Source organism: Malaya genurostris, chromosome 2 (assembly GCF_030247185.1).
Source record: "Malaya genurostris strain Urasoe2022 chromosome 2, Malgen_1.1, whole genome shotgun sequence".
In the NCBI taxonomy this organism is placed as follows: Eukaryota; Metazoa; Arthropoda; class Insecta; order Diptera; family Culicidae; genus Malaya; species Malaya genurostris.
The window spans coordinates 51,292,892-51,318,952 of record NC_080571.1 but is presented as its reverse complement, the minus strand read 5'-3'; the positions used below and the strand labels follow the sequence as shown (position 1 = coordinate 51,318,952).

General features: G+C 38.1%; 1 protein-coding gene across 2 annotated transcripts; it reads right to left on the bottom strand.

Annotated features, from left to right (window-relative positions):
• Positions 1-1,400: 1,400 nt before the first annotated feature.
• Positions 1,401-24,742, bottom strand: LOC131428191 (septin-1). Of its 2 annotated transcripts, XM_058591918.1 has the most exons (5): positions 24,546-24,742; positions 24,246-24,459; positions 7,459-7,910; positions 7,027-7,392; positions 1,401-2,765 (listed from the first exon to the last, which is right to left on the bottom strand). In XM_058591918.1, exons 2-5 carry the CDS (start codon positions 24,267-24,269, stop codon positions 2,531-2,533), a joined length of 1,077 nt encoding a protein of 358 aa, XP_058447901.1. In that variant the 5' UTR covers positions 24,270-24,459; positions 24,546-24,742; the 3' UTR covers positions 1,401-2,530. The 2 variants fall into 2 exon arrangements, with proteins under 2 accessions (XP_058447901.1, XP_058447900.1); XM_058591917.1 differs by having other exon boundaries at positions 24,246-24,742.
• Positions 24,743-26,061: the final 1,319 nt, after the last annotated feature.

Genomic DNA, 26,061 nt, shown 5'->3' with positions numbered 1-26,061 from the left:
AATAGTCGACAAAGGGGAGCAATTACACCAGTCGAGCAATTTTCCAATATAACTGCCGGTAAGCCGTAAGGGCCAGAGGAGGTAGACGACTTCATGCAAGCGATTGCCGTCCGATTCGAATCCTCGTCAATATGAATGAGATTTAAAGAATTATTAGATTCTGAAACGTTGAGCGCGGCGAGTGTAATTTGTTGCGGGTTTAAGGTTTCGTATGTAAAGGCACGAGAAATTTTTTCCGAAAAAAGCTGGCAGATTTCCCGCTTACACGAACCAGTAAACTCTCCAAACTTCATTATAGAAGGTAACTCAGACTCCTTCCTTTGCTCGTTCACGTGTTTCCAAAAAGACTTCGGATTGGATTTCAATTTCCGTTGTACATTTTTCAAGTAGTTGACATGACAACGCTTGACAGTTTTCTTGTATAATTGATTGATCTGGACATATTGATTACGCAGTGCGTATCCTCCATGTTTTGAATACCTTAGGTTTTAGGGCGGCTCTTTTAGTCGTTTTCAGTTGTCTCACTACGGTGGTCTGCCATGGTGGATGCAGAGACAGCTGTTTGGATCGTTTTGGTACAAAAAAGTCAATCGCGTAGCTTATGACGTTAGAGCAAATTGTCCTGTTGCTATTCAATGAACAGTTGTTTTTAGAACTCCACAGTAATATTTATGATGGTATGAGTAATAAGAGGCCTTTAAACCACTAGGTTTTTTTAACCATAAGACTTGACCGCGGAGCAATCATGGTTGCCCTATCTGAATTGAGTCAACGGATGAAATGACATTTCCTGCATTCTGAATAGAATAGAAAAAAAAACTTCTGTTAAAATTATCGTTTTGCCAAACTTACTAACACAAATGATCTATTGTTCAAAGCAAAGCAGTTTTACAAACTATTTGTTCAAGTAATTCCGGTAACACAATGTGTTCCTAAGTCCAATTATATCAATTGTCAAAACACTAGCCACTTGATTCTTGGCATTTTGCATACACTACAAAGTGATAGGGATTTTTCCTTTACAGTTTCGGAAAGATATCGCTTTATTTGAGCTCGGTAATACTGTATTGATTGCATCACTTTGTGCTGCGTAATATACGAAGAAGTATACTTCACGCTTTTAAAAAGAAGTAAGTCCAAAATTACTCTCTTATTCAAAAACTACAAACAAAAAAATTCTACACTTTCGATTTCGGCGACAAACTCATCGTGTCCCGGCAGGTTATCTTACCCAGCGAACATTCAAGTACAGTTTCGTTTTGCTCGTCTTTTACTTGACCCAAATTTATCCAACTCCCCTCGAGTATTGTGATATTCTGTGACTATCTGTGTTTTTTATCTTATTCAATATCAATACAAACCAACCGCTACAGGATTAGTCAAAAACAGAAAACAAACTCTATTGTTATTATAATTCATAAACCTATATTTCGTTGAATAGTAAAATAGTTACAATAGTGGAAAACCAAAAAAATATATATACTGTTTCTTTATTCTGGATTTCACTTCTTCGCATCATACGATCGTTCACTTATCATCGACGACACGAAAATTCCTTGGCAGACACATTGGTTGTATCGTTTTGCTCGTTGAATTCGTGCAAACAAAATGTTACGCATTTTATATAATCTTGATTTAAGTACTACTAAACAACTAATGATGTATTTGCATTTCTGCTTTATTAAAAAAAATCGATTATTATACGCGCATTATGTGTATCAATAGCAAACAAGCAATTTCTGTGAATGTCTCAAAAATACTACTTAGATACGCTATCATACCTTAAATTCGATAAAAAGCTATCAAAAAATAAAACTTTACTCCTACCGTCCGTCTTTATTGCTCTGATGGTACATGCTCTAAAAGATAGCAAAAACACAAAAACACTTGACATGTAATGTTGCCTGCGCCAGAGACTGGGTCCCTCCTAGGGTATTCTATAAGCCATCGCGCTCGGAGATTCGTTTTATTCGTTTTTTTTTCTGTTCCTAACACACAGGGTTCAACAAAACAAAAATAACGTTCGAAATGATGGCACTCAAACATGACTATTTGTGTTTGCTTTTCAAGCTGCTGCCAAACCAAAAAAAAGTTATGAATAAACTGCGAAACGGTTTCTGTTTTCGATTTAAATTACGACAATTTGTTTTAAAGTGCTGAAGGATTTTTGTACTTAGTTTTTATTCATGGAACAAAAAGGATCCCTCGCAATGCAGAGAATGTTTTTAATATCTAAACGGCGAGTAGCTGTTGTGTCATGCTTTGCGTCGCATTTTTTTTGTTGTTGTTGTTGTCTTTCTTCCTGTTGTGCACTTTCGACACATCGTGCGCTAGGTTGGATTGGGTTTTGTTGATACGTTTCGCAAGTGTATACTAATGGTAGTGATTCGCTTCTTAAGTTACAGTTAAAAATCACACTCTTTTTACCCGACCTGCCTACGGTGTTCTGATTTTTTCCACTTCACTTCGATTAAAATGTTCTGATTCGATTGGCGACCGTCACGCCCGCTCGCCCGTGTCCAACCGGACTCTACTTCTGTGCTTGTATTTTAGCCTGCATCTGGGCCAGCTTCTCTTGCATGCGCCGAATCTCTTCCTCCTTTTCGCGCAAAATTCTATCCTTGTCCGAGTGCAACTCGGTGGTGCCGTTCTCATCCTTGATGATGGGGGTGACGTTTTTGCGCACCGATTTGGCCAACCGCTCGGAGCGATAGTTTTCATAGTGGACCTCCTGGGTCACTTCCTGCAGGTCCTGCATGTGGGTGCTGTAAAAGTAGAAGGTAAGGATGAGAATTGTTGTTTGCTTCAAACACGAATTGTTGACGATTGTGTGCATTGTGTGTAAATAAAGAAAATGTAATGGTATAACTGAGTATTTTTGTATTCCTTTCATTTTCAACCAAATTGAGGGACAATTGGTTCAACGATCGCGTTTTCGTTTATTACGACTGTATCGTACAAGACACTGAATCAACTTCAATTGGCTTTAAGGTCAATGGACATATAGTTGAAATAGCGTTCAATGCTGCAAGTGCTCTTCACGATAAAGAGTTCAGTAAAATAGAAATTAGTTGTAAATTTGGGCTATCCTCCAAATCCAACTGGACAAGCATTTCTGGGCTTTTCACCGAGATATGTCATTTCACCGAAAAGGTAATTCAACAGAAAACTAAATACAACTGGATAGATACTTCAATTCGACTAGATTGCACCTGGAAAGTGTTTCCTGATTTACACGGTAGCGATCATTTACCAATCAACATCTCAATTAGCAGTAACAAAGGCATTGCTAATTCAGTTAATATTCCATATGATTTGACAAAAAATGTTGACTGGATTAAATACCAAAGTAGTATCTCAAGTACCTTGAACTCAATGGAAGAGCTCCCCCCACTTGAAGAATATGACTTCCTCGTTTGTTCGATTCTGGAGGCCGCTGAAGAAGCACAAACCAAACGATTTCTTGGTTCATCGTCTAACAGAAGGCCTCCAAACCCATGGTGGGACAAAGAGTCCTCAGATGCTAAACACGCGAAACAAAATGCTTTCAAGACGTTTTTAAAACGAGGAGGAGGAACTCCTCAGAATTTTGAAATATTCTTGGTTTTAGAAACCAAGTACAAGAACATACTTCGGGTCAAGAAATGCAGCTATTGGAGACATTTTGTGGAAGGTTTGTCAAGAGAAACCTCAATGAGCACTCTTTGGAACACGGCCAGACGAATGAGGAATCGTAACGTGGGCAATGGGAGTGATGAATACTCGAACCGATGGATATTTGACTTTGCTAGGAAAGTTTGCCCAGATTCTGTTCCTACGCATAGCATTATTAGGGAGTCTTCTCTAAACAATGGTATCATTGATAGCCCCTTTTCAATGATGGAATTTTTCATAGCACTCATGTCTTGTAACAATAACGCTCCTGGGTTGGACAGAATTAAATTCAACTTGGTTAAGAATCTGCCCGACCTTGCAAAAAGACGTTTTTTTGGAATTGTTCAACAAGTTTCTTGAGCAAAACATTGTCCAGTCCCACCTGACTGGAGGCAAGTGAAAGCTATCGCCATTCAAAGGCGGGGAAACCAGCTTCCAATCACAACTCGAATAGACCCATTGCAATGTTGTCCTGCATCAGAAAATTGTTCGAAAAAATTATTCTACGACGTCACGACACTTGGGTCGAGACGAACGGTTTGTTGTCAGATACTCCGTTTGGTTTCCGTAGAAATAAAGGGACGAATGATTGCCTTGCATTACTTTCGTCTGACATCCAAATTGCTTTCGCAAAAAACAACAAATGGCATTTGTATTTTTAGACATTATAGGAGCATTTGATTCATTTTTCATTGATGTTCTTTCAGACAAGCTTCACCAACATGGACTTCCACCTGTTATAAATAATTATTTGCACAACCTTTTGTCAGAGAAGTGCATGTATTTTTCACATGGCGATTTGGCAACAATCAGAATTAGCTACATGGGTCTCCCGCAAGGCTCATGCCTCAGCCCGCTCCTGTATAATTTCTATGTAAACGACATTAACAGCTGTCTATTAACCCCATGTACACTAAGACAATTGGCAGATGATGGCGTGGTTTCAGTTACTGGATCCAAAGCTATTGATCTGGAAAAACCATTGCAAGATGCTTTAGATAACATGTCCGTTTGGGCTGTTCATCTGGGTATCGAATTCTCTGCGGAGAAAACAGAGCTGGTCGTCTTTTCAAGAAAGCATGATCCCGAGCAGCTTCAGCTTAATATGATGGGAAGAATGATCCAACAGGTTTTGACTTTCAAATATCTGGGGGTGTGGTACGATTCCAAATGCACGTGGGGAGGACGCATTAGGTACTTGATAACAAAATGCCAACAAAGAGTAAATTTTCTTCGAACAATAACAGGATCTTGGTGGGGTGCTCATCCAGAAGATCTAATAAAATTGTATCAGACAACGATACTCTCAGTAACGGAGTATGGATGCGTTTGCTTTCGTTCCGCTGCAAACTCTCATATCAAACTGGAGCGAATTCAGTATCGTTGTTTGCGAATTGCGTTAGGCTGCATGCATTCGACACATACAATGAAGTTTTGGCGGGAGTTCTTCCATTGAAAGATCGTTTTTGGGAGCTTTCATTGCGACTGCTAATAAGATGGTTTTTAGTAACTTCGAAAAATTAGTCGAGCTTCAATTTCAAACAAGATTTATGACAGTATAGTTTAACTATATGTCACAGGAAATCGACCCTTCAAGATATATTCCTATCCGTGACATCCTCCTAGATGTCCCTGACTCAACTTTATTTTTCGACACATCCATGCAGCGCGAAGTGCGTGGAATCCCGGAACACCTTCGCTCGATGGAAATCTCAAAAATATTTACAGGTAAGTTCAGGCATATTGACTCTGAAAAAATGTTTTACACGGACGGATCACGAATTGAAGAGACTACTGGGTTTGGTATATTCAACAATAATGTTTCGGTCTCATTTAGGCTTTAAGAATTTGCATCTCTTTATATAGCAGAGTTAGCAGCAGTTCATTATAGTCTGAGTATAATCGTAACATTATCTCCAAACCATTATTTTCTTTTCACAGATAGTCTGAATGCAATTGAAGCCATTCGCTCAAACGCTGCTGGCAAAAATGAACCGTTTTTCTTGGGCAAAATAAAACAGTGTCTGAACGACATATTGAATAATAATTATCAAATCACAATAGTTTGGGTCCCGGCTTATTGCTCCATTCCAGGCAATGAAAGAGCCGATATTTTAGCCAAACGTGGTGCTATCGATTGTGAAATTTATGAGAGACCGATTGCTTTCAACGAATTCTTTAGCGCGTCTCGCCAAAGAACACTTGACAGCTGGCAAGCTTCTTGGGATAAAGATGATTTGGGTCGGTGGATGCACTCAATTACTCCCAAAATATCGACAAAGGCGTGGTTCAGGGGACTGGATGTGAGTAGGGATTTCATTCTTATGATGTCCAGACTCATGTCCAATCACTACACGTTAGACGCACATCTCCTTTGAACTGGGCTCTCCGAGACTAATCATTGTGCTTGTGGCGAAGGTTATTGCAATATTCATCATGTCGTTTGGACATGCGTGGAGTATCGTGCTGTCAGATCTCAACTAATAAATTCCTTGCGTACCCAAGGTAGACTATCCAATGTCCCAGTTCGCGACATTCTTGCTTGTCGTGACGTTCCTTACATGAAACTTCTTTATTATTTCATTAAGTCCATTGGAGTTCCAATTTAAATTTCATTTTATGTTAGACTGTTTTCTCTTCCATGAGTTCAACCAATAGCCAGCTATCTTATATTGAATAAAAGTGATGAACTGATACAAACAAACCTGAAATAGTTATAAGATCATGTACAAAATAAATGTATTTCATTTTATGTAATTTATAATAGCAACTCGCTTGATAAAAACAGTGTTTAGATTAACTAATGAATACCAACATACTAATATGATATTCGAAATGTATTAGGTTTAAACTACTATGTATTGTGGATGCCACGGCGAAGAAAAACTTATGTATATTGCCTATGAAATAAACGTATTTATGAAAAAAAAAAAAACAAATAATTCACAAATGTGGAATGATAGTTTTTAAAATTCGGGCGAAATCCGCGCCATAGCATCAAAACCTTAGCAGAAACCCCGCCAAATCCGCAAAAATCGCGAAATCCGCGAAAACAGCGAAATCCGCGCGACCGTAACAACCCTGCACTTAGTAACGACAGATTAAATGTATTTTTCCTTTTCCTAAAAGCTGGAAGTTAGTTTCGGACGAGTAAGGCTGTCACAACGTGACATTTTTTCGAAAACCACACTATTTTACGTGCAGAAAGTCGATATGCAAACACAAAGATTTTTTTTTATCATAACTGATGTTCTAGATTTTTCAAATACATCCTCTACAGACCTGAAAATTTCATAATATTCTGCCACGAATTTCATTATATGAATCCAAACATTTTGAAACACTTTTGAACCAAACATATAAAATACTCACATCAACATCGTCCTCAGTTTGATGAAATCGCAATGCTCCGGATTCTCGACCTCCACCACGCCCCACGGATACAATCGACCTCGTACCTTGCGGCCCTTCACCTCCAGCAGGGTAGTCGAACCGCACACGGCAAACGGTACCGCTTCCTTCAGCTGCCGCACCTGTTCCTTGTAGTCCTCGTCTTCGTCACTGTCGCAATCGGGCAGTGGATAGATTTTGATCCCGTTGTCTTCGATTTCCTGCAGGATGCGGCACTTGTGGCGCTGGATTTCCTTTTTGGTCAGTACGTCTGCCTTGGCGATGACGGGAACGATGTTCACTTTGCAGTGCAGTTTCTTCATGAACTCGATGTCCAGCGGTTTGAGCCTGCAATCAGAATTGAAAAATGACCAAACCACACCACATGCCCCCCCTACCAACCGCCTAGCTTACCCATGCCCGAACGGTGAAATGAAGTAGAAACAACAGTGTATCCTGTTGTCGATAATGTTCCTTCGGTTGAGACCGCTTTCATCCCGCAGGAACCGTTCGTACTGTTCATCGATGAATTCCAGAATGGCGCTGAAACTGTCACTGTTATCGATGGCATCGCCGAACCCGGGTGTGTCCACAACCGTGAGACGTAGTTTGACTCCTCGCTCTTCAATTTCCACCGTTGACGAATCCAATTTCACTGTCTGGTGCTGTTTCTCTACCGCATCCGGAACAACCCGTTCCGGGTAGAGATCACTAAGAAATAAACTATTGACCAGAGTAGATTTTCCCAGTCCGGATTCACCCACCACCATCAGCGTGAACTCGAAGCCCTTTTTGACCGATTTACGATGTACTTGGTTGGGCAGATTGGCAAACCCCACGTAGCCCGGCGTTTCCACGTTGGAGAACTGGAAATAGAACGAACGCAAAACAGGTTGAATTGTGAAATTCTCGTTTCATGCAATGAAAAATCAGCGCACTAGTATGTTACAAATCTTGTTAATATCTCTCATGCTGATTGAATTCGTCAGCTCAACTGAACGAGATCGATGCAACTGAGTACTGGTTGAGGGCAGCGGAATTTCTCTTTGTTTCGCACACCTGTTAGTTCGACGAAACAATAACTGACTGCTACTAACTATACCGTTTCGCTGCTAACGGCTTTCTCTGATTGCTGATCGACAGCGGAATTCACCATCAGTCGGCGGGGACGTACAAACCTTACCCGTTCATATACCAAATTTATCAGTCCTAGATTCGGAAACCATACAAAACTGAGTGTAACTAACTAACCATACAATGTTGAAAGGGGAGCTGCACCTGTGAATACAAAACATACTCCGGTTTCTCTTTGGGAAATAAACCCGACTCGGTAGAAATGGGGCTTCTGTTAATTAAAATCGTCGAACAAATGCACCTAGCTGCCCTCATCCCTAATTCCCAGCACGAACTTCATTACCCATCCCCCTCATTTCATGAAAGTGAATGCACTTTCGAAGCACTGCTGACACCTATCTAGCAGTAGGGCCTAGGGCAGCACAATCAAAGGGCAATCGAAAATTTTACCTTGAACAAGAGCCAAACCAATAAACAACGGCTCAGTTGGCAGTAACAGGATTTTTGCTAGAGTCCCACATTCCAAACACGTACATGAGCTTTATTTTTTTTTTTGCTGTGTGTGACCAGATGAAGATGCCTCGCTTGGTGCGGGTGCCTTATGGGGGCATCGAAAATCAGCACACGCTGATGAGTTGATAAGCGGTTTATTAACCTTCACTGTATCCCAGAGCCATTCCTCGACCAGGTGGAACCGAGTGAGTTGTGTAGGGAATGCCATAACCGCGGCTCGGAACATGGTAAAGTACGAATCCAATCGAAAAAAAAATTTCATTTCACGCGAATCATCACCGCTTTTTGCTCCGGTTAAAGGATAGAAGCAGCAGCAGCGGAGGCGGTGGCGGCAATCCAGCGTTGATTGGGTTACCGAAAACGGAACGTTGAATTATTACTATTGCATCGTTGGCGTTGGATGTGGGGAGTTGGGTGGTTACATAAATTAATAGCTAATAAGGATAGACCATAGCGCGCGCTAGTGGTATTTTACTTTCTTCCTCGAAACTATTTTTGCTGTTCGCATACAGAAGAAGCGTTATGTAGTGTGTTCCATTTTTTCGAGAAGATGCTAGAAGGATAAGGAGAAAGGTATGTTATTGTTCTATAACAAACAATTCTTTAAGCAGATTGAATGAGGAAGATGAATGAAAGAAAGAAAGGATTCGAACCTGTAAACCTTGACCTATTCGTGGAACCGCTCTGCCATTGAGCTACTCTGGACGTATGATGACTGAGCGCTGCAGCGATTGAATTACACATGTGGAAGCTTAGCTTCAACAAATCATTTCCAATTGTTAATTTAATGACAGAAAAGTTCCCAAAGTTTGATAATGTTTGTTGGTCTAAATAATGTCAAATAATAATAAATAATATTAATAATAAATAAATAAATAAATAATAATAATAAATAAATAAATAAATAAATAAATAAAAATGACCAAACGGATTTTTAAGAACTTAAATTCAAATAAAATATCTTATGATACAAAAAAAATTTTGAAAATAAATCGACTTTGGAACTGAGAAAAATTTTGAGATTTCCGAAATCGAAATTTTTTTTTGATGCCGAATTTCTCTTCGCCAAGCTTGTGTTCAAGTTTTGTATGCAAGCAGTTATTTGAATAGCGTTTCTCTACCATTACTACCATTCTGCGATTTCGGTTGAAGCGATAAACTTTTTCTCATTATCAATCGAGTTCATCTTATATAAATTATAATTTAATCTTAAGTATTCAAAATTTACCCTGGGGTAGTTGTCAATTTCTCAGGCGAAACGACATAACATGGAATTTCATCCGAGCTTGCATGATACAAGACCAGAGCATAACAGATCGGCTGAAAAGTTCGTATCGTTTCTATGAGAGGGCGCCACTAGAATTAAATCCATACCATTTTCAGTTAGTACCAACCTTCAAAAGATACGTGTATAAATTTGACAGCTGTCTGATTATTAGTTTGTGAGATATTGAATTTTTAGTGAAGCTACTTTTGTTATTGTGAAAAAAATGGAAAAAAAGGAATTTCGTGTGGTGATGAAACACTACTTTTTGATGAAAAAAGTGCCGCCGATACCAAAAAATGGCTTGATGAGTGTTATCCAGATTCTGCACCGGGCGAAGCAACAATTCGTGATTTGCAAAATTTCGTACTGGTCACATGAGCACCGAAGACGATGAACGCAGTGGACGTCCAAAAGAGGCTGTTACCGATGAAAACGTGAAAAAAATCCACAAAATGATTTTCAATGACCGTAAAGTGAAGTTGATCGAGATAGCTGACACCCTAAAGATATCAAAGGAACGTATTGGACATATTCACGAATATTTGGATATGAGAAAGCTTTGTGCAAAATGGGTGCCGCGTGAGCTTACAATCGATCAAAAACAACAACGAATTGATGATTCTGAGCAGTGTTTGGAGCTGTTATATCGAAATAAAACCGATTTCTTTCGTCGATAAATAACAATGGACGAAACATGGCTCCATCACTTCACTCCGGAGTCCAATCGACAGTCAGCTGAGTGGGCTGCACGCGATGAACCGAACCCAAAGCGTGGAAAGACTCAACAATCGGCCGGTAAGGTTATGGCGTCTGTATTTTGGGATTCGCATGGTATAATTTTCATCGACTACCTTGAAAAGGGAAAAACCATCAACAGTGACTATTATATAGCGTTATTAGAGCGTTTGAAGGACGAAATTTCTAAAACAAAGGCCTCATTTGAAGAAGAAAAAAGTTTTGTTTCATCAAGACAATGCACCGTGTCACAAGTCGATGAAAACCATGCTGAAATTGAACGAATTGGGCTTCGAATTGCTCCCTCATCCACCGTATTCTCCAGATTTGGCCCCAGTGACTTTTTCCTGTTCTCAGACCTCAAGAGAATGCTCGCTGGTAAAAAATTTAGAAGCAATGAAGAGGTAATCGCTGAAACTGAGGCCTATTTTGAGGCAAAGGACAAATCGTACTACAAAAATGGTATCGAAAAGTTGGAAGATCGCTATAATCGCTGTATCGCCTCTGATGGCAATTATGTTGAATGATAAAAACGAATTTTGGCAAAAAATGTGTGTTTCTATTAAACGATACAAACTTTTCAGCCGAACTGTTACCAATTAAAGTTTCAAATCGTTTTATGGCACTTTTTGTCTTGCTGTCTAGCAACAACCTACCTCTAGCATGCTACGCGTAGGACTGAAGCGTTAGCTATAATTTCGCTTCTATTCGCGTGCTTCCAGCAGCTTCGCTTTTGCATCGTTTGATCAATCAGAGCGATGCTTTCCCTTTGATATATCGCTTACTCTTTCAAAACCGTCGTCTATGGCAGGGAAATCCGATATGCCGGCGATTTTTAGCAGACAAAATAGGACACTGCTCGCTACTATTCAAAATTTCAATCATTTATAATTGAAAATACTTGGCTTGATTAATTCAAATCGAATCGTAGAAATATTTCCCTTCGAATGATTAAATAATATTAACAATTGATACAAAATAGACTGAGCTGTAAGTGTTTAAAACCTGACCACATTTCTACGTGTATGTTTCATTGAGTTTTTGTATTTTTCATTGAGTTTCGTGTATTTCTCATTGAGTTTCATTGAGTTGAACTCCTATATAGAAAATAAAGATGTGTTTCACATCAAAACTAACATTGAGTATTTTTACACGTATTTTTTTAAATAATTTTATTTTCAAACTTGGGTTTTAACACATTTTGGTGTCAATTGGATTAGTATGAATTAAAAAACGAGAAAGTTACAGCTAAAACAGTACACCAAAATGTGATATAAATGACATTAGAATATAATTCTACAGGTTAAAAGTAATAAATTTGATTATTATTTTTCTCCTACAAGCAAGCGTTCTCGAGATATTTAGACATGAATGTCAAAAAATAGGGTTTTTTTATTTGTACCGTTTGAACAAGTCAAACGTCGCTTTAAAATTCATTCATTGCCTCATTCAGGTTGGTTCAGGTCCAGAGCTCAGTTCCAGTATTAAATCAATTACGGGATGTTCGCAAAGCCAGTTTCCATTCAAAGAAGATCCGACGACACGACCAGACACTCCGAAGAAAAATCGGAATAAAAAGTGTTCGTGAGCGATTTACCACCAGTTACCATAAATATAGCGACCCCTTGAAAATGACAAAAACTAACTATTCGAGCAACACTGTTTAAGTTGCTATGAACTAGTTACCAAGGAGCACCAGAATAAATAAACAAACAGTTTGAAACAGTTGTGGAATAATTCCACATTTCATGGTTATTAAAAATCTTACAAAAAACTGTAAAAAATAACAATAATTCATTCGAGGGCTGAATTGTATATAAAGTTTGCCAAACGCCGATGCTTGGTGAGTGTAAATGATATTCTAATTCGTATAAATGAATTTCTAATCGCTTTGTGTTTTTAGTTCGATCTCGAAAAAAGTTCTCTGGAACCAAATACTTAGGAAGCTAAAAACTTTAAATGAGTTGATTGAAAAGCCCCGATTGAGTACGCAAACGCAGGAAATTCTTGGGACATATTTACTTTTAGAGCGTTATTTCATGGAAGAAAGCGTCCTGAAAGCGATAATTTTGTACAGCATTGAAACGGGGCAGCAATGCTCCAGCATGTTAAATGATGTATTTTTAATTATTCGGAAGTGCATTCGACGTGGAACGTGGAACGCAATCGCTAGACGGAGTGTGTGCTGTTGTTTATAACGCTGCTAGTTGCTTGGAACTAAACTTCATAATTGCTTCGAAATCACCTCTGAAATCTGGTTACCCTACCGGTTACGTAGTTCTAGCCCAATCGGCACTTCAAAGTTCAATCTAGCAAGGGCGATTACAAACAGGCATGTGCAAAATTTTTTTAAGCCTCGTTTGCATCCGTGGGTTGACCAATTTATCAATCACAATATCAACCTCGCTAAGGAAGAGTTGGCATCGTATGAAGCTGAGGAAACATTTATACAATTCCTTATAGTGCAAGTCGACGCCTTATTAACGGCGTTCAAAACTGCCCTTACACCAAGAAATCATGATGGATTATGATTATTCGGTTAGTATCATTCCTGTTGAAGTTACAAGTCGCCTGGAGTGAGTTATCAAAAAATCTACATTTAATCGGCTTGGTGGACTAGTTTTAGTTTTTTTTGCTTAGTTAAATGAATATATTCCTCCTGAAGATAACACACGAGAAGTTTTTTATTGCCTTAAACAACCAAAATTAAATTTTTAGTAGTGAATAATTTGCGTTGTTGGTACGGTACGCCACTACGAATTACATATTCGTTATGAGACAAGCACTCCAAAAGTGTCGAGAATACAACGCGCCATTGACTTCAAAGCGGCATACGACAAAATCGCTATGGCAGAATATGCAGCTATGTCAGATCTCTGAAAGAATAAATTTAATACCTGCCAGCGGGCCAACTACACTCAGTGGTTTCGTTTTAAGTGAGAATCTCTTATTTTTGTTTACATTTCTTTTGTGGTTACCAAGGCTACTGGTAACTGTTCTTCAAAATCAATAATTTACCAACTTGTGTTGCCAGTTCCATCATTTTTTCAAGCGATTCCATTTTGACATTACCAGTTACTGAGGGGTAGCTCGATTTACGATACAGTTTTAAAAGCGAGTGGCAGGTCGTGTCGTCGGAAGTAGAGATGGTCGGGTATAGAAATTCTTATACCCGAACCCGACCCGTACCCGAGTGATCAGCAAAAAAAATTACCCGTACCCGACCCGTACCCGATTAAAAATTTAAAAAATTACCCGTACCCGACCCGTACCCGATCAATAATAAAAAAAATTACCCGTACCCGACCCGTACCCGATAAAAAATAGAAAAATTTACCCTTACCCGACCCGTACCCGATTAAAAATTACCTGTACCCGTACCCGACCCGAATGAGTAGTAAAAAGTTTACCAAAATTCAGGATGGAAAAAATAAAGTGTTTTAGATAGCGAGTTAGATAGAGCGTATCAGGCTCTAGTTTGTAAGTAAAATACATTAAAATGCTTGTTTACATTTAAACACATAAATACACTGTGAAGCATGAATAGATTTCCAATGTCTTTGGTACTTTATACTCATTTACAAATGTCAACAAAAGGGAGTAATATCTACTCAAATTTTTCGAGAAGCATATTTATCCAAAATGTCGTAATACCCGTTGTATTCAATTCTGGGTAGGTATGGTTTTTACGAAACAGTGTGACTTTTGATCCAATTCTTTAGAACCACAAGTAAGCGTGCTCATTATCTTGACACACAAATAAAAATTCACATTAGAATCACTTAAAAAATCACGAACATCCCCTAAAATTAATAGAGTATCATCGGTTCGTTTACGTGAATTGACCAAACATCAAATAATTCACGTGTATTCCCGGTGTGAAAAATTCAATTTTGGAAATGGTGAACTGTGAGTCCTTCAAGTGTAAGTAGTTTGAACATTTGTGAGAAATTTTTTTTGGTTACATTTTTTTTACTACAAAGCAAAATGAATTATGATTTTGATTTAAATTAATCTGTCAAATATGCCCGTTTTGTAAGCCTCACAAACCCACACCAACGATGTTAACGGGAGCTGGTGGTTTTTACAGCCATTGAACTTCTGTTCCACCTCCTTTGGAACCCTCAACGAGTGAACACGGTGATAATTTGAGCATTTCGCATGAAAAGATTTTCACCCGTACTTTTGCGACTGTCACGCATCGAGATTTTCAGTGAAAAGAAACGTGAACTAACTCGACGTCAACATTTCAAAAGGGCCTAAAAACAATTGACAGATTTTCTTTGTTTACTTTCTCTTTCGACTGTTCATGTTTTTATGGGTAGAATCCTAATGATTTATATGTAAATTTTGAAAATCTCCAACCAATATTTAAAATAACCGTTTTCTGTTATCTGAATGTGATATGAGTACTACACTACATTTTATATATTAATCAAATAATTTTTACTGGATTGTGCATTAAACAGCTTTAAAATGGCAGTCCATTAAAACCTACGTGAAAAGTAGGGTCTGGCCGCAACATCTCAGAGCTAAGGCAGTGTGTCTTATTAAATATGTTATAAAAAAGTAGGGTGGAAAATATTCACATAACTTTTCACGTAACTATGATTGATCGTTTTTTTTTAAATGAAGAAAAGAAATGTTTTTTTCTGAAAAAGATGCCAGTTTTCAGGTCTAGTTCTAGGTGCGAATGTCAAAACCCCTTGAATCAAATTGTTTATTTTTCGGAACAACTGTTTTGCAAAAAAAAAAATCTCGTCAACGTGTAAACATATTTATGTAAAGTACAAATGGTCGGTTAATCGATCAGAAAAAAAATTTTACCCGTACCCGACCCGTACCCGAGTGAGAAGTAAATTTTTTTACCCGACCCGACCCGTACCCGAGTAAGCAGTAAATTTTTTTTACCCGTACCCGACCCGTACCCGATTGAAAATAAAATTTTTTACCCGTACCCGACCAAAAACCCGTCGGGTACGGGTACGGGTCGGGTTTCGGGTAAAATACCCGATACCCGACCATCTCTAGTCGGAAGATCCATTGTTTCATCCTGTTGCTGGTCATTTTCATTGGAGCAAAATACAACGGATGGGGGACATTATGCAAAATCAGTGCTTCTAATGGCTAATGGCTTATCTAATTTTATCAGCTTTGTGCACTTTTCGCATTGCGAAATTCGCACCAAACGAGTGCGAATAAAGCCAGCATTGGACTGCTCCGCGTTTAAAATAACGTAGAGACTTCCACAATTTGACACTTCTGAATGCCAGGAATGAATCCCGTACAGCATTTTGATAGTTTCTTTCACTGCAATACGTACATCCGAAATGAAATAATCGACAACAAAATTCTGTCTGCGAAATTCTTACAATCAACAAATACGAACGATTATCATTTTGTATTTTTATATTATTGTATATTTCATTTAGAATAACTGTTTTCATATATTTACGCTTAACATGTCTACATATCTTGAGAAAGGCTTCATCTAGAAGAAAGCTCATTTTGACCAAACTGCTTTAAATTTGTGGGATTATATTCTGGAATCTGAACGATTATTTTTTATCAAAATTTTGAAGTCATGCAACTGTTGGTAAATTGTTTCACACACTAACGAAATATTTACCAAAATGTGGGCCTAAAGTTAAAGTTTAAATTTTTTTTTCAATACAATAGATTATTAAAGAAAGATTTCTTTCTAAATCTAAATTTTTCGGTTTATTTTCTAATCTTTGAAAAAGTATTCAACTATTTTCCACAGTGTACATTTGTTTAAGAGTGTGGCGCTCCTGGTGGACGGATTTGGAAGTTCTTGGCGCTCACGTGTCGGGAATTTTGTCAGCTTCACGTATGATTGTTGACATTCCGCAAATCGACTGTACTTTGTAAACAATCAACATGGAAGCCGAAAGAAGGGAAAAAATTGTGCACAGTTATTTGGAAAATCCATTGTGGTCTGCATCTAGGCTAGCTAAACAACTGAAATTGCCCAGAAATACCGTATGGCGCGTTATCAAACGGTATAAGGAAACATTGACGACGATTCGGAAGCAGCGACGTCAGATCTACGGAAATCTCCGTAGAGCTACGGATTCGAACATTTTTTACGGATCTACGGATCCGTAGACAAAATCTACGGGAATTGGATTTTTTCTACGGAAATCTATGGAAATTAAAATTTATCAACGGAGAACTACGGAAACAAGTTTTGTCTGGTGAGCAAAAAAAAAAGTTTTTCACCGTGAGCGCTTCCGAGAAAAATTCCAATCTACGGAAATGACACTACTACTATCTGGCATCGCTGTTCGGAAGCCAATCGTCGGAGTGGAACTGTCGACCGGAAACTGCGTAGTAAGATTTTGAAGACGATTAAGAGGAATCCTAATCTGTCGGACCGTGATTTGATCAGAAAATTCAGTGCTGCCCATAGTACCGTGAGGAGAACTTGACTCCGGGAAGGAATCAAGTCGTATCGAGCTAGCAAACAGCCAAATCGGATTATCAATTTTCAGTGTAGGCCTCGATAAGGATTTTTTTTCAGTATTTTTATTCCAAAATTTTACTGATTTTTGAAAGTGACTAGTACAACTCTTTTTCATAGTATTTGTCATTTTTAGACAATAACTATTTGAAAAAAAACAGGGTTAAACTAATTATACCCTTTTCAGAAGAATTTCAGAATTTTGGAAAAAGAACGCAAATCGGGGTTTCGTGACAGTCTACACACTTAGAAAATTTCGCAGAATTCGGTAATTTTTTACCGAATTTTCAACAGCTGAACGTTCGGTAATCAGTTCGGTAATACAATTGATTACTGATCGTTCGGTAATTGCTGAACTGTCAAACAACTACCGTAAACTGTAAACCAAATGGATCTAACTGATTGTTCGGTAATTTGTTGTTTGTTTGTTTTTCTTTGGTGAAAATTCTTTTATTTTCGGATTTCAAAAAATAACACATGTTCACATAAATGAATGAAGAAAATTGAATTTTTAATTTAATTCCCACCTGTTGTGGCTATGGTTTTATTCCACCTTCCAAAACACTGCACAATCCGTCGAGTCCACCAGAAATTACCCTCGAACGATTTGTGTAGGCAGCAAGTGGACAAGTGATACAAAATTATTTTCTGCCTATAAGTAAACAAAAAGCTTTTAGTCATTCTAATGTTTCAAAAATTTTAGCACCTGTACCTCAATCCATTCGATGAACTCTTCAAGATTTTTTTCGTTTGGTTTATAAAAAGACTCTTACTGAACATTTTATCAATTGTTTGACAGTTAGTTTTCACGACAATCTGTATTTACAGAAGTTCGGTTATTGGAAAATTATTTTACCATACGGACGGTAGAGTTTTACCGTACTCGGCGACTATTCAGATTTACCGTATGAATTGTATATCTATTTACAGCATTCGTTAATGAAAACTTGCGTAACACTGATCGTCCGGTAAAAATTTGCATAATTTTTGTAAAATAACGTTCATGTGCCGAAATATCGGTAATTTCTATTGATTACCGAAAGTTTTCGTCAAAAAAATTACCGAACAACGGAATGGAATCTTAGTGTGTACATGTCCAGAAAGTTTCATTCGAACCTGAGGGAGTATTGCCAACTGCGAATACGATTTGGCACGAAATTCGTCAAATAACCTTATCTTATTGCTAGCGCAATGAATTTATCTCAATCAATTCTAGTCCAAAACTCCAGAAAATATATAGCACCTCGGTGTAATATCCTTAAAGTGTTACATAAATGGCGTAAACTTTGCATCTGCTGAGCGGTTTAAATTGAGCTACTAGGTGGCGATGGAAGTTCAATTTGAACTGCTTGAAGCACTGATGAACCGAAGACGAAGCGTTTCGTCTTCTGTTTATTTAAAGTCTTCCAGAATGGTTGATATGTCGTAATATAAAATATGTTTCTTAAGTCCTAATGAATCTGAAAATCTTACTGCGAATGCTTCAGCAGTCATTCCTTAATTTTGCTCGAAGTTATCTGGAGTTTTGATCAAACCCTCAATACCAGTGTTTATGAGGATAAGGTAGTCTAATTAGTTTGGTTTTGTTTCGAAAGAACTCGATTTTAGATTCTTTAAATACTTTTTTCCGTCCAGGGAAAATCTACATAAAAGACATTTGGACAATCTAGCATCGCTGTTTCGACAATAATGGGATGGACATGTCATTAGGATGCCGAGCGACAGCCAAGTGAAAATTATTCTTGAATCTAACAAACGACAAGAAGAGGAGCTTACCGAGAAAGATGAATGGGCCAATTTCGAAGGAGATAGAAAAGTTGCCCGTGCCTTGAGTGGCTGAGACGGCTGAGCACAGTAAATTTCACTACGTTTATCCTACACGGTCAGTGAATTGCTTCTTGTTTTTGCTCGAAACATCAAACAATCCTCTTTAGGTGCCATCAAAGACAAGTAAAGCTGAACTCTTACGTCTGTTGGTTGGTTCAAACGTAAGAAATGAGTACTTTTGATATCCGAACTGAACGAACTAACAAGAAATTGGAACAGAAAAATGTATCCGCCTACATCTTGAAACTGATTTCAGCTACTTCCTGTCAAAAGAAAATCCAGCTGAATGCCTTCATTTTTCACCGAGCACACATACTGCCTACGTCACTGAAAAAGGGCCGTTCGAAATGACAAACGCTAATCCTCACCGTATCTTGGCATCCGACGGGTTTAGGCAGACAAACACAGGCCTCTAAACATAAATAAACCTTACCGCGTTTGTTTGTTCTTGTATTCTGCGCTCTCCGGCAATGAATGAAGGAAGGGTGCATTCATAGCACATTCAACCCAGAACAAGGAAAATAAAGCTGTACAGAAAAATACACACGAACCGCACTGATTACCGCCAGCAGGAAGCTTTATCTACAAAACAATAACAGAAACGCACGCTCTCGGCCAAGGAATGACGATGGAAAATGCAACCAGCTTTAAAATTAATGGAAAAAGGCGGGTGGGTAATGTCAGAGACATAACTGGATGTCGTGAATACGAAAACAACTGACATGCTCCTTAACACTTCCGAATATCAATTGTATGAATTATGCACGCATTCCCCTTTTTCACATTTTTCGCAAAAACAAAGAAAGCTTCACTTGATCTCGATTACTGTGAATTTCACACAGCGAAAAGTGCATAAATCTAAGCAAACTATTCTTGATTTGCAGTAAACTGAGGATATTTCCCTACGATTTGCAAACAACAAATCCTAATAGTTCTTTAGAAAACTTTTAGAGCCATTAGAACGGCTGATATTGTGCAATGCTCTCCACCGATGTTTTTTTCCCAATGCTAATGACTGGCAGCTGTGACGTAATCGCTCTTGTCGAAAGCGTGCAGACGACACAAAACACATCTGCTCGCAGTGGCGATACAATCCAAACTGATTTAAGTTTTGTTGAGAGGCTTGTTTCTACCTGATTTCGTTTGTAGCTTTTTCATTAATGGGCGGTCCTAACGGCTATAAAAATAGCCGCATACAGAATTTTAATGTCGATTATTTCATTTCGGATTTGCATATTTTATTGAAAGAAACTATCAATATGCTGTAGGGATTCGTTTCCAGCATTCAGAAGAGTCAAATTGCGTAATTCTCTACGACATTAAACTCTGGAACATTTTTCGCAAAAAAAGGCTTCACTTGATCTCGATTACTGTGAATTTCACACAGCGAAAAGTGCACAAATCTAAGCAAACTGTTCTTGATTTGCAGTAAACTGAGGATATTTCCCTACGATTTGCGAACAACAAATCCTAATAGTTCTTTAGAAAACTTTTAGAGCCATTAGAACGGCTGATATTGTGCAATGCTCTCCACCGATGTTTTTTTCCCAATGCTAATGACTGGCAGCTGTGACGTAATCGCTCTTGTCGAAAGCGTGCAGACGACACAAAACACATCTGCTCGCAGTGGCGATACAATCCAAACTGATTTAAGTTTTGTTGAGAGGCTTGTTTCTACCTGATTTCGTTTGTAGCTTTTTCATTAATGGGCGGTCCTAACGGCTATAAAAATAGCCGCATACAGAATTTTAATGTCGATTATTTCATTTCGGATTTGCATATTTTATTGAAAGAAACTATCAATATGCTGTAGGGATTCGTTTCCAGCATTCAGAAGAGTCAAATTGCGTAATTCTCTACGACATTAAACTCTAAAACATTTTTTGCAAAAAAGGCTTCACTTGATCTCGATTACTGTGAATTTCACACAGCGAAAAGTGCACAAATCTAAGCAAACTGTTCTTGATTTGCAGTAAACTGAGGATATTTCCCTACGATTTGCGAACAACAAATCCTAATAGTTCTTTAGAAAACTTTTAGAGCCATTAGAACGGCTGATATTGTGCAATGCTCTCCACCGTTGTTTTTTTTCCCAATGCTAATGACTGGCAGCTGTGACGTAATCGCTCTTGTCGAAAGCGTGCAGACGACACAAAACACCTCTGCTCGCAGTGGCGATTGAATCCAAACTGATTGAATTTTTGTTAAGAGATTTCCTTTTATGTGATTTCGTTTGTAGCTTTTTCACTAATGGGCGGTCCTAACGGCTATAAAAATAGCCGCATACAGAATTTTAATGTCGATTATTTCATTTCGGATTTGCATATTTTATTGAAAGAAACTATCAATATGCTGTAGGGATTCGTTTCCAGCATTCAGAAGAGTCAAATTGCGTAATTCTCTACGACATTAAACTCTGGAACATTTTTCGCAAAAAAAGGCTTCACTTGATCTCGATTACTATGAATTTCACACAGCGGAAAGTGCACAAATCTAAGCAAAATGTTCTTGATTTGCAGTAAACTGAGGATATTTCCCTACGATTTGCGAACAACAAATCCTAATAGTTCTTTAGAAAACTTTTAGAGCCATTAGAACGGCTGATATTGTGCAATGCTCTCCACCGTTGTTTTTTTTCCCAATGCTAATGACTGGCAGCTGTGACGTAATCGCTCTTGTCGAAAGCGTGCAGACGACACAAAACACCTCTGCTCGCAGTGGCGATTGAATCCAAACTGATTGAATTTTTGTTAAGAGATTTCCTTTTATGTGATTTCGTTTGTAGCTTTTTCACTAATGGGCGGTCCTAACGGCTATAAAATTAGCCGCATACAGAATTTTATTGTCGATTATTTCATTTCGGATTTGCATAATTTATTGAAAGAAACTATCAATATGCTGTAGGGATTCGTTTCCAGCATTCAGAAGAGTCAAATTGCGTAATTCTCTACGACATTAAACTCTAAAACATTTTTTGCAAAAAAAGGCTTCACTTGATCTCGATTACTGTGAATTTCACACAGCGAAAAGTGCACAAATCTAAGCAAACTGTTCTTGATTTGCAGTAAACTGAGGATATTTCCCTACGATTTGCGAACAACAAATCCTAATAGTTCTTTAGAAAACTTTTAGAGCCATTAGAACGGCTGATATTGTGCAATGCTCTCCACCGTTGTTTTTTTTTCCAATGCTAATGACTGGCAGCTGTGACGTAATCGCTCTTGTCGAAAGCGTGCAGACGACACAAAACACCTCTGCTCGCAGTGGCGATTGAATCCAAACTGATTGAATTTTTGTTAAGAGATTTCCTTTTATGTGATTTCGTTTGTAGCTTTTTCACTAATGGGCGGTCCTAACGGCTATAAAATTAGCCGCATACAGAATTTTATTGTCGATTATTTCATTTCGGATTTGCATAATTTATTGAAAGAAACTATCAATATGCTGTAGGGATTCGTTTCCAGCATTCAGAAGAGTCAAATTGCGTAATTCTCTACGACATTAAACTCTAAAACATTTTTTTGCAAAAAAAGGCTTCACATGATCTCGATTACTGTGAATTTCACACAGCGAAAGCGCACAAATCTAAGCAAACTATTCTTGATTTGCAGTAAACTGAGGATATTTCCCTACGATTTGCGAACAACAAATCCTAATAGTTCTTTAGAAAACTTTTAGAGCCATTAGAACGGCTGATATTGTGCAATGCTCTCCACCGTTGTTTTTTTCCCACTGCTAATGACTGGCAACTGTGACGTAATCGCTGTTGTCGAAAGCGTGCAGACGACACAAAACACATCTGCTCGCAGTGGTGATTGAATCCAAACTGATTGAATTTTTGTTAAGAGATTTCCTTTTATGTGATTTCGTTTGTAGCTTTTTCACTAATGGGCGGTCCTAACGGCTATAAAAATAGCCACATACAGAATTTTATTGTCGATTATTTCATTTCGGATTTGCATAATTTATTGAAAGAAATTATCAATATGCTGTAGGGATTCTGTTCTAGCATTCACAAGGACCAAATTGAGGAACTCAATTTGGTCCGTCGCTGCTGGTTGATGATTCCACTCCCACGACGTCTGCTTCCATCGAACGCACGAAAAGAAATGATCGATTTTTGACCACGGTTCCCCTTTTATACGCATTCAGTTGAAGATATGTGCCTGACTACCTCAAAATCGTCGTCCTTGCGCGAAAAACCCAAGCGAAAGTAAGGTGTTTTCCGCGTTGTTTTCAAATTTTAAGAAAACTTAATTTTTGAGTTGTTTGTGGTTATCGCACACTGATCAAAATATTATCCTGAATTCCTGATCATATTTTTGATGAAATGGTGAAAGAATTATGTTGCTACCATTAATACAAGTCGAGATATTCACGATTAAGTTCTGCCCATTCTTCCATATGGCTAATTTCGAAAAGGCGCCCCATAGTAAAGTAAGTCGTATTCACGACAAAAAAACTAAAAACTAGTAGAAAATATGCTGACTGCAACGTGTCGCTAGAGCGGTTGCGTCCCAGCCGTTCGAAAACAAAATATGCATTTTATCGAGGCCATGCACGGTTCGGTCATTAATATCAATTTAGCCGTCTATTGACCGTAGCATTTTTGCGACATGCAGCGGTACTGCAGAAGTGCAAGCGTTGTCGACTTTTCGCATGTGTTTATGCGCAATTAACAGTAAACAATATTCATTTTCATTGCAATCGACGGCCAAGTATGCAACTGGCCGTTTTGCTTTTGGGCTGTAATTGAGGTCTCGCGAAACTTTGGCGTTACACAAGTTTTGTGCAATGTTTATACAAAGCTTCTTCGAACCGTAACACAACACTATTTAAATTCGTTTTGTTAGTTTCAATATTCGTCGGTTGGTGGTTTCTACTTTCACAAGTAATGTAAACATATCAAGTAAAGCATTCAATGCACTGCTACTGTTGTCCGCCAGAAAAGCAGAAACATATGAACATAACTCGACTGTCCGAGACCGGAATGTATGCAATGCAAAAATAACATAGGCACAGAACATTCAATGACTCATAGTGTGAGAGCACTGACAGTTTCTTGGAAACGACGAGATTTCTTCTCGCGATACGATTTGGACCCCACCCCAATGCGATCCATTTCTTTACTACTGCCGGCCTTGGAGTGCGATTGATTTACTGGCAGCGAACATAAAACCGTCTTGTTGGTACTTGAGATTCAAGTTCATCAGCCACCGTCCCTCTCCAGAAGCTTCATTTTATTCATCTACCAGACAGGGCAACATCTTTTCCTCGCCCTTGTCAATAGAAATCACTTACATTCTTTCCGGAATCCGTCGACATTTTGTCGTTGTTTTTCGCAGCACAGCTTATGGTCCAGTCCAGCGGTCACCAAGATATTCGATTCGATATCAGTAGTGATTACAGCAAACTAATCCAGATAGAATAATAATTGTCAGCAAATCATTGACGGCAGCGGTAGCGGACGGAATGCGGGACAACTATCAAATGAGATCGATTTTCTTTGTCGCTTCTACGGAATGAATCGGTGTTTACTGTGTGGCCTGAAACCAATCACTCCCCGAAATCGAGGAAAAACACTGCACTTATTAAATTTACCCAAATTGGCCGGGTTGGATCGAACTAATGGAGAAAATTATGAATAATAACTTTAACCGAATCGGTCTTTTTTCTATCTTTCTCCGGTTGTTAATTTCTTCGCACGCACACAATCGCACTGCAAACCGTCCGAAATGCTAGAAAATCAGACCAACAGCAGCTCACATGCAATAAAACACAAGCGAAACGAACGACGATCGACGATGAACTGCCGCGTTGATGACGGCAGCTGCGGCGAAAAGCGAGCGAGATATTTTGATTTCGAATCGCAGCGGCAGCGACCGCACCACTACAAATGCAAATGATGAACACCGGGGCAGTGATGTCAGCTCCAAAAAATGTGGAGGAATGTTTTCATCATTTATATTTGAAAAGTTGGTGGTAACATTGGAAAATATCTATATTATTAAGAATCTAGCTACAAATGTACGAAATACACCTAGCAATGAGATGATACTACTCGTATCACTTATTTTGAATTAGTGTTAAAAGTGCTGTTGATAGCTTTTAATTGAATTTCAAACATTCACACAAAAACTAACCCTGTGGTTGTTGATAGATTTAAAATTTTTCGTTGGTTCTCTTTTGCAGACTCTCATTGGAAAATCTTGAAAACATTTGTAGAAAAGAAGGTACTATCTTTCAGTTTGAAAGGTTAACTTTTTCAATTCAGATCACATACCCAAGTAACCACGACGCATTATAACTCAACATTATTTCAGCTTTGAAAATTTACGTAAAGAAATTGATTAAATGCAGCGGAGTTATACGTGTTTTTACAATGCTATTATAAAGCTGAACAGGGCGATTATTAGACTTTTCAGTGAAGACTTTTTAGTGAAGCAGAAATTGCGCATTATTAAAGTAGCCATAATGCAAATATCTACTTTATCGATGATAACAATTTCAACTGTAGATTATAAATGTCACAATGCAATAACAATGCTTAATAAATGTCACAATGCAATAAGAATGCTTAAATAAGAAGTTACGAATGAAAATTGAAAAAGATATTTTATATTCAACATGGATGAATGGAGATCACAATTAATGCTGTTTAAGGCGAATTATTTTTGTATTTATTTAGATTTTAACCCTTTCGTTTCGTAATTCGCACCTTTCACCTGGAACCATTACATTTTTTGTTCGCATATAAGAATCTTGCTTTATCACTCATAGCATTATAGTGTTTTCACATTTTCACTTGACATGTATATATTATACCAATGCATAACGCTGCAGAATGTTTACAGTGTTTTTTTATCGAATGTTTAGAAGTAACCCGTAAAAAAATAAAACATTAATTTTACAGTATAAATAATTGATTCACGATTAGATCTACGGGTTACAATACATTTTATTGTATCTTGGCAATATATTTTTTCATTTCCAACGATTCAATATATTGTTTCTACGATTCTACAATTGAATTTATTATACACGTGGTGTTTCAAACAATATGCAAACTGTACATTTGATTGTTTTCCACAAAAACATGTAAGAGAAAATTTTATGA